At 34.4% G+C, this 15,312-nt stretch overlaps 1 protein-coding gene across 2 annotated transcripts in view; it reads right to left on the bottom strand.

Annotated features, from left to right (window-relative positions):
• Positions 1-1,608: 1,608 nt before the first annotated feature.
• The window catches only part of ZNF292 (zinc finger protein 292), a 75,227-nt gene continuing 61,523 nt past the window's right edge, over positions 1,609-15,312 (bottom strand). The window contains exons 1-3 of one of the 2 annotated variants that reach the window (XM_016128209.2): positions 14,893-15,126; positions 14,125-14,266; positions 1,609-10,605 (exon numbers count right to left, since the gene is read on the bottom strand). In XM_016128209.2, the coding sequence (XP_015983695.2) occupies positions 3,457-10,404 (6,948 nt within the window). In that variant the 5' untranslated portion in view covers positions 10,405-10,605; positions 14,125-14,266; positions 14,893-15,126 and the 3' untranslated portion in view covers positions 1,609-3,456. Of the gene's footprint in view, positions 10,606-14,124; positions 14,267-14,892; positions 15,127-15,312 lie in introns of those variants that run through there. The other variant, XM_016128207.2, reaches the window with a different exon arrangement.

Here is a 15,312-nt window from a genome sequence, read left to right as displayed (position 1 = left end):
TTCAATCAATTGGAATGAATAAATCGACCAATTAGGATAATCACCATTTGTAAACAGCTGATGCAGCCGCATTGGTTCATACCTGCTGATTATCAGCCCTGGCCAAGTGCCATCTTAGATCAGTTTCCCAAAATGTGCTCCTTAGAAAACCAATTCAGTGGTATACACCTAAATATTAACTTAAATATTTTGGCATAGATCTCACCTTCCAACCCTCTGGTGTCTCACCACAATAAACATTTTGAAAAAAGGTTGCCTTACTGCTCTATGTTTCAACACCTCTCATCCATTAGTCTCTTTCTTGACTCTATTAATATTCGCTTTCTTCTGGCTCCCACCATTTTTTTTGCCTGGACTACTTTAATTCTTCCTGCTTTTCATCTCCAACTTATCTAATCTGTCCTCTCCATAGTGCCAATTATTCTTCTTAAATTAGTACCTGATCACACTGTTCAACTTAAACACATTCAGTAACCATTTAAAAAACAAGATATACAAGAACCTTCATGATCTGGCCCATCTGCCTCTTCAACTTCAGATTCTCCAACTCCCTTTCCACACAGACCACCTGCAGTACTGCAAATGCATTATGGAGCTTTATACCTCCATGCCTAGAATTCTTTTTCCCTCTGACTATTTGATGTCTATTTTCATCATCTTTCAAGACTCATCTTTTCTACAAATACTTTCATAACTACCAACCTCCTTCTGCTCCCCAAATAAGAACATTCCTTCTTTGATGTCTCTAGCTGTATTTATGTACTTTTATCTTAATAGCTATAGCAAGTGTATTTGCTTACCAAATGATCAAAATGTGCCTTGTTAAAACTAGTCTAGCCCTTTAAAATACTTTAACTATGCTGATTTTAATACTGCTGAAAATTTCCCAAACTGTTATATTTCATTTAACACAATAATGTATTAAGAATAATATGTTTTTGATCTGTAAGATTCAAATTCTTTTGGTTTATGAGGAAAAAAAATCATTTTAATGATGGAACCTTAGACAAATTTAGGCTGTAGGAGGAAAATATCTTAAGACAACAGACTGAGGAAAAGTATACCATGAAAAATATATACTTTGATTTTTTTTAATACTTAGGCATTACATTCTGTATCAAATTTTTACCAACATGCTAGTCTATAAATTCATATTTATTTTATACCATAATTTTATTTTTCTGTTCTATGCTAAAAAGCCCACTCTTCCATAACTTTTAGCATACAGAACCTGGAATATAAAAATTTAACTCAATGTTGCCAAACTCTTTCCCCTGACATGTAAGAGAACAATTACAGAAACATTTAGTGGTCAATTTTCTTAAGCTAATGAGCAAAAGAAAAGCCCCAATACACTGGCATTTTCACTTAACAGTAGCTCATCACTAAATAAATCAGAAATAAACCTACTTGCTATTGCACTAAATAGGGCAGTTTTGCCAAATGCCTACCTCTAAGAGCTAGGTCAACTTCTAAGAAAACTGTACAAAAACATGAGTTGGTAACAAAATTTTAATATTAAAATTATTCAAAGTTATTGTTAATTTTTGGGAAAAAACATCTATTAGTCACCCATAAGAACTTTTATTTTAATAAATAACAGTGGACTTACCAAAGAGTAGGGATTTTAATGTGTCTTTTCATGTATATTGGTAATAAACCCCTTAAGGAGGTGAAACCAACTATTCAATATAACCCATTAGTCCCTAAGAATAAAACTATAATAACAGAACTTAAAAAACATTTTCAAAAAAAAAAAATAATAATTCACTCCTTGACCATGCTTATTTATTCAGAGTACCAGCAATTTCAATTAATGTTAAGTGCTTCATTTTTCCTGCAAATCTGATGTTGCACAGGGAATATACACATTTTTCATATCATCACAATATCATCAATATTTCAGGCTAATAATATTGTGAATACAACTGGTTTATAACAAACACAAAGTCAAAAATCAATGCTACTATTTATGGCAAACAGAAACAAAAGTCAATTTGAAAGGATGTTTTCTTTTGTTTCCAGCACTGATATTAGTTGGGCTTAAAATGAAGGTCATAAATTCTCCTGAAATAATCTCTACCTCTGGCTGTAAATCCACAGTATAAATATGGTGAATAAAGCTAAACAGTAAGAGCTAACTATATACTGAATAACCAAAATAATCAGTTATAACAACTAATACTGCTCTGGAAGACCAATCTAATGAAAAAAGTATCATTAGATATGGTGGGAAAATACAGACAAATCTGTACAATCTAACATCTATAAACAGTAAAATCAAAACATTCAACTTCCTTATAGAAAGTGTTTTATCTATGTAATTATAAATGTTAAGGACTCTTGCATTTTATAAACACAAGATGGGCTCACTTTGATGATACCAATTTTAAGATTTATAAAAATGTTTTAAAAATTTTCTCACAAAAGTTTATACAGTTTAAAGCTATACACCAATCTATAAATCTCAGAAAATGGGGGAAAAAAACCTTTATAAGATCACATGTATAAAACAAGAAATGAAATGTGATTTTATTTAAGGCAATACTGGGCTACTTCACAAATCACCACCTCAAATATTTACACTGCTCCACACTACTAGTTTCTATCACATTCACAAAGGATTTTTGTTAATACCAAATGTTTAAAATCTTTGATGTAGTAAATTCTTTATTCACATTTCCATTATATTTCATGGAATCATATTAACTATATCCCATTAGAAGCACTAAAAAAAAAAAAAAAAAAAAAAAAAAAACCTGTAGCTATAGGAAACTGCTAAAGAATCTGCTTTAATTTCATATGAATACCATCCCAAAATCCTGGATGGTAAATTTACAAAGCAGAGCAAGGTGTTGATATAATGTGCCTACTTTGTGAAAAGTAATTTTGAGATCTTGTAAATAAATGCTTTATGTAAAAATCAATGAACAATGGCAGTTTCTAGTTTTAGTTCAAAAAATTCTTAATTTAAAACAATAAAAGTACAGTTTTAAAAACTTGATCACTTAGTTAAAAATTAAAATTCCAAATATAAATGTGTCATTTAATAGTTTAGACTTACACACTGCTGGTGGCAGCACATGATTTACAATAATAAATATATACAAAAAAGGTATCTACAAACAAAGAGTACTGTTATACATGAGCAGAGACCTGGTGAAACATCAATCACACAGATAATTCATTTTAGTTTATGAAAAGGGCAATTGGTTGATAGAAATTTGAGGTTTAGCTCATCTATTTACAATAACTGAAGTTCTGATTCTGTTCAAGTCCCATAGGGATAAAAAAAAGTTTTACACGACAAATGTCATGTATTTTTTTTTTCCTTTTTTTAGCTAGGTTAATTCATGTCAACAAAAAATAATGAGAAAGTTTCACAATCTAGCATGCGTGATGGCTTCCTATTTAAAAATAAAACTGTAAATGACATTATTTATAGTACACTAGTTATCAGTACTGCCCTTTCCCTGTGGCTTTACCCATACTGATTTCTTTCATAACAGACACATCCGGATCATTTGCATGTACTTCAAGTTTTTTCAGACTGACGGTAGGTTTCATTTCCTGAAGTTGCTTTAAGACAAGCTCAGTGCAATCTTTCAGAGTCTTGTCTAAAACAATTTTTACATTATCACTGCACTGAAGCTGTGATGGATTGGCAAACTGTACAAAAGTTTCACTTTCTTTACAAGAGCATATATGATTTCCACTAGTTACAGCAGTCTTATCAACATTTTTTCTTGAATTTGAATGGGATCCTTTTTTATTTCCATTATTTGGATGATCTTTGTCAGCAATTTTCTTCTGTTTCACCGCAGACTCCTCAAGAAACTTCAGAAATGATACTTCAAATCCCATTGGTTTAAATGAGCTCCAATCAAAAGATGCAGGATGCTCCTCAGTGGTTTGAATTGCAACAGCAGTTTCTTCTTCTTTATGTGTACTACTTAACTCAATTGTTGGTGCTGGTTCAGCTTTTTCAACTTTCCTCTTTTTATTCTGGGAGACGTTTTTTTCTTTATTAACTCTCTTCAAATTACTTGCTTGTTTTTCTGACTGGCAGGGGTTATTTTCCTGAAAATCATTACTTACATTTGAAGAAGTATGAGCTTGGGTTTCCATGCCTGCATTGTCTTCATTTATTAATTTTGTAATAAATAATTCTGTTAGCTCATCCATTTCATCTTTTTCATTTTTTTCAACTTTCTGTGGAACTGTAGTTGTTCTTGAGTTTTCATTGCTCTCCGATACACATGTATCAGATTCTTTCACATCACTCTTATTGATTTCTTGCTGAGGAGTTTCCTTTAATTCCGAGTTGCAACATCGTTTGAAGACAATAAGAAGATTGCGGTGTTGTGATGTAAATGCCTTAGATAATTTATGGCATTTATAATGTCTAATTATATTGCTTTCACTTGTAACAACTGATGTACACCCCTTTATCATACATGGATACTGGGTTACAAATCTGCTTGTACACTCAGATAAGGCATCGTTTCTAGCCTTTATAGAATATACATGCTTCCCACGTTTCAGAGAATAAGGCTTATTTTCTTCAATCTGTACAATCTTTGCATTTTTGTTTTCTAAACTAGTTTTTTTCTTTCGTTTGGTCTTAGGCATTTTGGTTCCTTCCTTTCCAGATCTGTGTTTTGAACCCCGATATTTAGACTTTGTCTTTTCTTGGTTTGCTTTGCTTGATATATTTTCCTGACCAGGTGTTAATCTTCTTGGCCTAATCAAATGAGCTTTATGTTTGTCATTATGCTTATTAAAAATGTGTCGAAGAAGATTGGACCGAGTCGCATATATACGGTCACAGCCTTCACAGTCACATTTATATATGCCATCTTCTTCAGTTTTGCTTCCCCTTATCCCAATTCCATGGTCTGCCTCAAGATGAATGACATAGTTCAAATATGTGGTAAATGAAGATTTACACTCTAATTGGTCGCATGGAAATTTCCCAACATCCACAGAAGCAGTCATACCTTCAATTTCTTCAGGGGTCATTTCATGAAGTTTCATGTAGTGTTGAATTAGACCAGTAATTGCTTGGAAAATTCGAGAACAGTCACTCACCTGACATCGAAATTCTTTCACAGTTTGTTTAGTTTCAATTTCTTCACTTTCTTTACCAGCTTCGCTTTCCTCTTCAACCTCTGCAGAAAATGCAGGTAGATCTGATTTGTGTACAGCCTGGTAATGCAGAATTAAGTTTTGCTGTATTGTAAAGGCAGCGAAGCATCCCTGATGAACACATCGATAAGGTCTGTAGGGACTGTATCTTGTTGGAAACTCAAGGGACTGGGAAACTGGCTTCTTGCGCTTTTTCTCCTCCTTTTCTTTTTTATATCTCCTAATTTTTCGTCCTTTGGGTTGTATGTTTGTGAGGGAATTTGTATTACATTGTTCTGAAGTAGCTGTAACCACTTGTGAAGAACTTTCTGTTTTTTCAGGACTTTTTTTTTCTGTAAGTAGGTTTTCTGGAATCACTGCTATAGTACTGAGGGCATTTTCCTTCACTGCTCCCAATTGTAAAGCAGATGGAAATTCCCTTTTATTTTCCTCTGTTGTAACTGGCTGTTTTTTCACTTGTGTAATTCGTGGGGCTGACAAATTTTCACTTTGAGATTTTCTTCCATAAGGCCTTTTTATTTTTAACTTTACCATCTCTTCTGTTGTAAAATGATGTACCAACTGACAGTGTGCCCGGAGATTAGAATTTCTTGTAAATGTTTTTGTACATGTAGGTACTACACATTTAAACGGAGCAAATTTCAACTGATTCTTCTTAATTTCAAGAATCATCTCTGGAGTGTACTGATGAATTTTACCATAGTGCTTAAACAGTGCATCCTTTGTCATAGCACTGTAATTACAGTCTTGGTTTTGACATACAAAGGGTTTATTAACTTTGTCACTAAACTGAATATTATTTATAATTTCAGAAACTGGCTGAACAACTGTAACATTTGGAATTGATTTCACAGGAGTGGGAGTCAGTGTTACTGATGTATTTATTAGTACACACTGGGACGCTGGAGTAGATAGGTCATTTTCTAATTTTAATTTCTGTAAGCCTTCTAAAATATCCTGTATTTGATCCTCCTTATGTAATACTTCAGACTGAGGAATGTTACTTTTCATCGGCATGACACCTATGAAGGAGGAAAACTGAGAAGAATCAGGTAATTTGTTATTTTGCACAGTGTTTACTGAAGGAAGCTGAATGTTATAATTTATTTGAGCATTCTGTGATGTTTCACCAACACCCTGAGATCCACTTTTTACCTCAAGAACTTGAGAATTCATAGCATTTTTAATAATTTCAAGAGTCTTTTCAAAGTTTTGTATAACATTGTCTTCAGAAACCTGCAAATCAGAATTTATTGAAGTTGTGCATGAATTCAAAGCCATCATTTGGGAATCACCATTTTCAGTTTTTAATGTTAAAGGAGCTAACACTGTATTGGAATCATGATTGGTTTTAAAGTTGTCTTTCATATCAGTCATAAATAACTGATTGTCAACATTATTTAATTTCTGTGTTAGATTTTCCACCAAACCCTGAGGTTCACAATTTGGAATTACATTTGAATGAAGGTTAGTAGTTGGTATCTCAATACTCTTTGCTATAAGTCCCATTGCTGTCAAGTCACTTGTTACTAAGTTTTGGGAAGCATTAGGTGCAATCAGTGGAGGAGCAACTTTCTTCCTTCTCTTAGAAGCACTGTTTCCTTTTTTATTTAAATGGCTGGACCTGGTGTTCTGAGGACCACTTATAACTGAAACACGTGAACTATTACTAGTAAAGTTTTGTGATGGCCCACTGGAATTAGGGAATGAACTGGAGCACAAACCATTTTCAACAGTCTTCAGTAGTAAGTCATTTGCTGGAAAAACAGGCAAACTGCTGCATTCCTCAATGGAGGAAGTTTTGGAGTTTGGTGTTCTATTCTGGTTTGTTAGCAGGGGGTTTGGGTGGCATACAGTCTGCAACAGAGGTGGCACTGGTGGATTTATCACTGTTGCATTTACTTGGGCTGTATCCGAGACACAACCAGTTTGAACTGGAGAAAGAATTTCGGCACCCTCAAATGTACTGGGAATGCCAGCAGTTTCCAAAGCCTGTTTAATTATTTCACTTCCTTCTTGACTAACAGTTGTGTTAAAGTTAGTCACACTAGTCCGAGGAAATGTATTTGGTAAAAATGTTGATGAGCGATTTTCAGCAGCAAGAAGTTGCAGGAATGATGGGTCTTTAAAACATGCTTCTGGATTGAAGGTAGGCTGTTGCGGCTGCTGCAAATTTACTGCATTTGTGGAGAGAATCATGCTGGCAAGAAGAGAAGGCTGTCCATTACTCTGTAAAAGTTCTTGAGCAATTTCTGCTCCATCCAGTGGTTTACAATAAGATCGCTTAGACAAGTGTCCACCCAGAGATCTGGGATTGGTAAAAGCCCTGTAACACCTGCTACAGATAAATTTCCCATCTCTGATAATTGCAGGCCATTTAGCCCTTTTGTTGTGCTTAGGTTTTCTTTCTTTCCCATTTGGGCCCCGCCCTCGGTCTTTTTTGACTTTTTCAGGAGCAGGCTGTTGGGCATTGGTGCTACCGAAGTCATTTGCAACACTCACTTGTGAAGGAAAAACTGCATTTTCACCATTATCCCCTTTTAGAAAGGAGGAATTAGTGTTTCCTTCAATTTGTGAGGAAAAATGATTTGTAGTATTTTCCAGTTGGGAAAAAACAGTATTAGTCCCACTATCTGCTGGTGAAGGGAAGAGAGACATTGAACTACTTTCTGCAGGTAAAGGAAGGAAAGGATCTGAGCCACTGTCAATATTCAAAGGCAAAACTGTTTTGGTTAGATCTTCCATTTGTGCTGGCAAGGTAGTATTAGACAAATTTTCCATTTGGGAACATAACATACCACCACCTTGTTCATTTTTATCCTGAGAAGGTATATTTGGATTTATGACACTTTCCACTGAAGGCAACAGTGGAGTAGACACACTTGCTAAATGAGCTGGAAAAATGGAAGGTGACACATGCTGTAACTGATCTGAACAAGTAGGATTCCCACTGGCTTTGGTCTGTGGTGTAAAAAATGCATTATTAGAGTTGCTCACTTGTGGTGGCAAAAAATAAACAAACTTTCCATTATTTGGTGTATTTAAGTTGTTAGATTTCTGGCCTTTTTTACTTTTGCGCTGCATTTTAAATGCAGCGTACTGGTCAGGGTGTGCTGTCTTCATGTGTTTCCCAATACTCTGTGAAGAATTATATGTTCGAGTACATCCTTCAACCTGGCAGCTGAACTTCTGAACTGGCGCTTTTGGAGGCACTAATGGAGTTCCTAAAGAATTACTTAGGTTGGGCTGTGGTGGAACAAACGTGATACTTTCTAACGTCTTAAGAGGTAAATTATAAAGATTGGATGATGTTTTAACATTACCTCCACATTCAAACTTGGAAGTTGGTAAACTGTTTTGAAATCCTGCCTGATTTTGCACAGAAAAGGTCATAAGGTTGTTCACTTGTCTTTCTAAGTTTTGTGGGGTAAGGTCGCCTATTTTGAGGGTTTCTGAATTTACTAAAGAATTCTGAGGGACCTGGGCTTCATTAAAGCAATCCTGTTCTTTTCTCTCCTGGAAAACTGGATGACACAAATCATTACAAGTATTTTCAACTGCTGTATGTAAGTCTGTGACCAGTGCTTCACCAGTGCTTTCCACCGTTGAGTTTTCTTGCTTTCCAAAGCTATTCTCAATCCCCTGATTAAGAGACACCTTAATGGACACAGCTACCTCACTGGCCTGAAGCAGAGGAGTAGCAGCAGCAGGGTTTTCCAAACCATTTGACAATGGTTCATCAGTTTGCCTGAGCTCAGAAGCAGAAATCTGGTCTTGTTTGGTGATAGCTGATTCTGCCTTGCTTTTATCCCAAACATCACCTGTAGCTGCTGCTAAGGTGTTTTCAATGGTATTTTCTGAAGGAAGCACAGACCTCTCTTTCTCAGTGTTCCCTTCTGAGTTCTGATTCACTCTGGAAGGCTGAACAGGAGCTCCAGATAAATTAAGCTGGTCTTCAGGAGGCAGTGCTTTTTCAGGAGTACTGTGCTCATCCAGATGCTTTTCTAGCTCACTCTGAGAACGATAAACTTTACCACAACTTGTGAACTTACAAGTATAGGTATTATAATGCTGTGCTTCATGATCATATAGTAAATAAGCTTCTGAAAAAATTCTACCACATTTAGGAAACATACACTTTGCTCTAAAGACTTGATGTTCCTTCCGGTGGGTTAAGAGCTCTGCATAACTATTAAAACCGGCCTTGCATTTCATCTGTATACAGATATATGGTTTACTGCCACAGTGCATTTGTAAGTGATCATTGAGATGAGTAACACTCACAAAATGCCGTCTACAGTACTGGCAAATAACTTTTTTGCTTTGCATTTCAAGAAAGCGCTTGGCATCTTCATTATCCTTATGCCCCTTTACATGAGCAATTAGATTTTTAAAGTACTTAAAGCCCTTTTTACAAAAACTTACAGGGCAATTAAATTCATTAACAGGTACTGGTTTCTGAACTGGGATCACTTCCGGTTCATAAGATTTATCTTTGTCATCATTCTCATCATCTGAACCATCGTTGTCATTAAATACTATGAAGTCTGTTGAATAGAGACTATTCTTTTTTATAGGTCGCTGTTCCTGCTTGGCCACAGCATTAGTCTTCTGATTCTCATTGGTAGTTGTGATCTTAGGAGGCCTTCCCAATCTTCTTAATGGTTTCATAGCTGCTAGCCTCTCTTTACTAGACTGTTTAACATGCAATGTGACATGAGGGACAAAAGTTTCTTTAGAATTAAAGTTCTTTGCACATATGGGGCAACTGTAAATCCCATCTTTGTAATGTTTTTGAGCATGTCGTACTATTCTATGACCAAGGAATTCTTTGTCACATAGCACACAATACTGCATGTAGGCTTGCCAATTCCGAAACCTAGCAGATATAAATCCCCTTTCTCTTAATTGTTTTATCTCTCTTTTCTTCTGCTTTTCATCACAAATGTCTTTAAGAAGGCCAGAATTAGCACCAACTCCACCAGAAAGTCCATTCACAGAAGTTTCTTTAATCTCTTCCTGGTAGTCTACAACTTTCTCATAAACTTCACTGTCATTCAGTTCATCAATTGAAGACACAATGGATGCTTCTTCCCCCATTAATGCAAGACATTGTCGTTTTAAGGTTTTCCAATCCCAGAATTCTGGATCAAAGGGCCACTGAGTTTTCAATACAAGTAAGAGCTCACAGCGTAGAGAATTTGGTATTGGAAGATTCTCTTCATCATATTTCTGGTCTGGCTGGTTATACAACATTTCCACAGCATAATATGCATCTACTGTAGGCTCAATGAGAAATTCACTCAGTTGACAAGCACGTTTAACTTCTAGATCATCAGGCAACAAGCACGAAATGGTCTTGCAAATAGATATTTTCACTTCAGTATTTTCTGTAGCTTCCAAACGAAGAGCTTTTACACATAGTTCTATACAGGTGGCAAGTCCAGCCCCTTCAGTCTGTGAAAAAGCAAACAGAAATGTTAACTTAATCAACACAGATTTGTGAATTTAATAAATTTAAAAGTGAATGTTGAAAATAAAAAAAATAGAGGTTTGCTTTTCTTAACTTTTGCAACAGCCAATACATGAAAAGATGATCCTTCTAAAGCACTGCAGCCTACTTAGCCTGAGGGGTATGTGTGTGTGTGTGTGCGTAAAACGAACTGTATAGAGTAATAGAAAAAGCATAAGCATTGAAAGCTATGATAAGACCTGGTTATAAAATCATTTAATAGCTAGGCGAACTTATAAGTTATTTAACTTCTCTGACCTTTCATATCCCATTTACAAAACAGAGATCAAAATAGCATTTAAACTTCATAAAACTGCTGTGAGCATTAATGGATATTATGTATCTAAAGTACCTGGTATAGTTTGGTATAATGTCTGGCACTTAGTAAGTAATCAATGAATGCCGTTATCTTTATCACAAATCTCATTTCCTACGTTTGCATTTTGCAATCCTGCTGAAACAAAACCCTCTTAACCCAATTACAAAACTGAGAATGTCTCCATATATCCTAATTTAGTTATAAAAGGAGATTATCACTTTTAACAGAATAAAGTTATTTGATCCTAAATAATGAGAATTCTAGTTCTATTACAAAACTGAAAGTCAAGTCACCTACCTCATAGCTGGATGAGCTTAAGAATTAGGAGTAGAAGGAGACATAATAAACTTTTTTCCTTTTGAATTATCATCTTGAACTGTTGTAAGATAGCGGTAATGAACTTAAGAGTCATTTGAAAGATACATGTAGTGAAGAAATAAAAATGGGTGTTAAAAAAGGCTAAAAGGGAACATAAATATATGAAAAATAAGCCAACCATAAAATGTAGCCGCTCCTTATGAAAGTGGGAATGATATATGTTTGGGATAAGATCAAAACTCAAGAAAGAAAACAAAAAAGCTGATATGGTTTGCATTTTCACAAATTAAAAAGGCAATAAAAAATATTTTACTTAAACAGAAACTTAGGTTTGTGGGCCAAAAAGAGAGTGAAGGAAGGAGGCTGGATACTAAACTGGACTTGACCTCAGGAAAAGCAACAGCACAAAGACCAAGAAGAAAATCCAGAAAAAAATGGGCAAGGAGAATGGACAGGAAACCTATTTTTAAGTGACAGTGAAGAAAGGACAACTGGGAAAGAGGTGGAACCATATGGTTCTCTCTCTCTAGCTTTCACATAAACTTGTTACTTTATACTATTTTTAGATAGATCTGAACCAGATGACTTTTATAGTAAAACATTTGCATCTCTGTTACATGCCTTAAGGACTACTAACAATACTGGACAATTAGACCACTCCTCTGTTATAATATGGGGGTGGGGGGGCGAGATGTGGTCAGTGAAGCTGCATACTGGAAAGAAGAGGGTTTGAAGAAGGTCTTGGAGGAATCAAAGGCCAAGTCAACTATAAAGATGATCTGAAGTGATGAAAGTATATGTTAAAAAAAAAAAAACGTAAATATATAGAAAGCGAGAATTCTGGAAGAGGCTACTATACTTATTTAGAAAATTCGGGAAATGCTAGAGAAAGAAATGACTTTAAGGATTCAGAGAACAGAGGAATTGTGGATGAAGGATATCTGCTTTGAATAAGGAAACTATAACTACTTTCTGTCTTATGAATATTGAGCCCCCTCTCCTGAGATGACAAAAGCTGATTCAAAGAATCTGTTTATTGCTTAGAAAACACAGAGAGGAACTCAACTGACATTTCTATTCTAATACACTCTGTTACTGGATTCAAAAGTTCATTTCAACTCATTAAGGACAAATAATAAGGACAATGTTTTAAAATTGCATAGTAATTTCTTAAGAAACTTATTGTTCTAAGTTTACTTTTCAACTGCAACACTACAATATATGAAATAAAATATCAGGATGAGTTAACAGGGATGATAGAGAAAAACAGGAAAGCAGAATTCATTCCTGTTCTTTACTCCTGAAAACAAAGAAAAATTATTTCAGAAGGAAAAAATTCAAGATATATATAAGATTTACTGACCAACTACAGATTTTCAAGGGCACTTTTAAAAGGGGATAGGAGTGTCTTTTGGTCTCTCCTTTCAAAAATAAAACATTATACGTTAATTGAAAAATGCTTCTTGTCATGCTGTATCCCAGTTTTTAAAGATTCCTAAACACTGTTAAGCATTCTAAGCTACGCAGTGGTAGCACTTCTGTAAAGTGTCCTCTGTGGACATTTAAAATGGAAACCAAGTACATTCCTACAAAGGTTACTACAAAAAAAATAAATTAATTTTGTAAAACTTAGATTCTGATTTAGAAACACATGCAAACTGCTCATCAATTCCCTGTTCAGTTATGTCTAACCTGTTTAATCTATCTGGTAAGTGTTTTCATTTCAATGACTATTTTTTATATTTCTAAAAGTTCTTCGACTCTTAAAATATGCTTGGTAATTTTGATAGCATCTTTCTTTCTCTTTAATTCTTTATCTGACGTCTTTAGATATATGTATGTTATAGACTTATCCATAATTGTATTTATTGTTGGGAATTCCAAGGTATTACCAGCAGAGAACTCACTTCATCCTTACCCTCTTAAACATTACTTACTTGGCATAGAGAGTCCTGGACTATACAAGTAGGGTAAATTTGGAGCCCTAATTTATGTGGGGCAAGACCTATGGTTACAACTTCTTGAAGGAAACATTTTTCTCTTCTGACTCACAGTCCAGTTGGACATACATATGCATCCCTATCATCTATCTGTATTAGAGAGTAATTATTTTTCTAATTTACTTTTCAATGAAATTATAGTACTTCACAAATTGGTGAAAGTGGGGAAGGAGACAGAAAAATCAGTTTTAACTCTCCAACTTGAAAGAGTCCAATACCTTATCTCCTGTCCCTGTATGGCTTTTAACATTCAAACCCCTTAATTACTGCAAGTAGTTACATATCCTAATCCCCACCAGGCTAGTAGAGGTCGAGCATTAGCTAGCTCAAGTTTTCTGCTCCAGTTTTTAGGTTCCTCTTCATTTTGAGCCTAATATTCTTGCAATTTCAGCTGTTATACGTTAAAAAAAAAAAAAGTGTTTTATTTATTAAGTATTTCTGGGTGTTCTGCAGAAAGATTTTTAGCTAATGTAATCTGCTAAATGGCTAGCACAGGAAGCTATCCCTATATTTCTCTTTATACTCTCTACATTTCTATAGAGACAAATTATCAAAATAGTATAATACCTAGGAGTAAAAATTGTAGAATAAAATACACATATTAAGTGCATTACTTTTCTGCAGGCTAAGAGAAAGCCCCTGGCTTTCATTTGCATTTTTAAGTTTCTCTGTATCAAATGTCTTCAAGGACTAATAAGAGAATAGATGTTCAAAGCACTAACTAAACAAAATCATTGAAAAAGGTGCCAAAATAATAAAGTTAAAGTCTTTTATTAAAGATAATTTATATATTTTAAACTAAGAAAAGATGTCTTGATTATTCTTACCTCTGAATTAATAACTTTAATCAGGAAGAAAATGTGATATACTGTCTTGGTTAACAAAGAAAGTTGACGACATCTTTCTAGGTAGACTTGTACAGATGATTCTACTCTTTGCTGTAATTTACTCCAAAAGAGAGTTAGTTCCCTAAAAAAGAAAAAAAAGTATAAAAATAAGTTGGAGCAGTAATAATAATCATAGACTATGTCAGTCCAGCAATTACATTTGAAATTAAAACTGGTTTTAGATTTCAATTTTACACACAGAATTAGGCTTGAAAGCAAGAAAAGGGATCTCAATTTTCTAAGGACTAAATAAAATTAGGATGTAATTTATCATTTTATTGATTAATAGTAATTTTCAATCTCAGAAAGGCACTACCTTTTACAGGAAAAGCACCCGACATTTAAACAAGTTATACAAATGGCAACTTTGAGCCACATCTGAACTTTAATAAGCAGCACAAAATATGTGTACATATATAAAATGCACCAATGGCATAATGGTTTGTAAAAGCATTTAATTTTTATCTTCTAACTTAAATTTTAAATTGATGAACTTAATTGGTCAATTAAATTTAAAATTTCAAGTTGTTAGGTAAATGTTAAGAATCAATGACAGAGAACCCAGAAGTAGTTACTAACTATGCCACAGAAGTGAAACAGTAACAGAAACTTTGAAAAATGAACTTTGAAATTTATTTCAAATGTAATTAAAATGTATTTTTCATAGAAAATAATCCTACTGAAGTGATGAATTTTTCTCCCTTTTACCTATCGTCCTATTTCTCTTCTGTCCTCCATGGTTAACTTCCACAAAAATCATCTTCCTTGCTTCAACTTTTTTTCACCAAGTATTCTCCTCAATACAGGCCTTCCTATTAGTTTTTCCTCAGTTTCCACTCCTAGGAACTGTGCTCTTTTCACCACCCACTTGAATAACTTGCTCATTTCTGGAATTTAACCTATATATTGAGGACTTCAAAATCTGTCTCTCCAGTCTTTACCACTTTCACCTCTCTAGTGCTTTACAAGACTTCTCCATTTTGATCTCTTCTGAAACCTGAAACTTAATATATGAAAAAGATGATTAACATTCTTTCCAGTTCACCATCTTTCTAATTTAAATGCATCATAATTATCACTATCAGCCTCTGCTTTTTACTGTCCTCAAGACTGTATCTTATACATTTC

The sequence above is a fragment of the Rousettus aegyptiacus genome, unplaced genomic scaffold (genome assembly GCF_014176215.1).
Source record: "Rousettus aegyptiacus isolate mRouAeg1 unplaced genomic scaffold, mRouAeg1.p scaffold_m13_p_1, whole genome shotgun sequence".
Classification (NCBI taxonomy): domain Eukaryota; kingdom Metazoa; phylum Chordata; class Mammalia; order Chiroptera; family Pteropodidae; genus Rousettus; species Rousettus aegyptiacus.
Note: the sequence above shows the minus strand (reverse complement) of the source record. Positions and strands in the feature narration are given on the sequence as shown.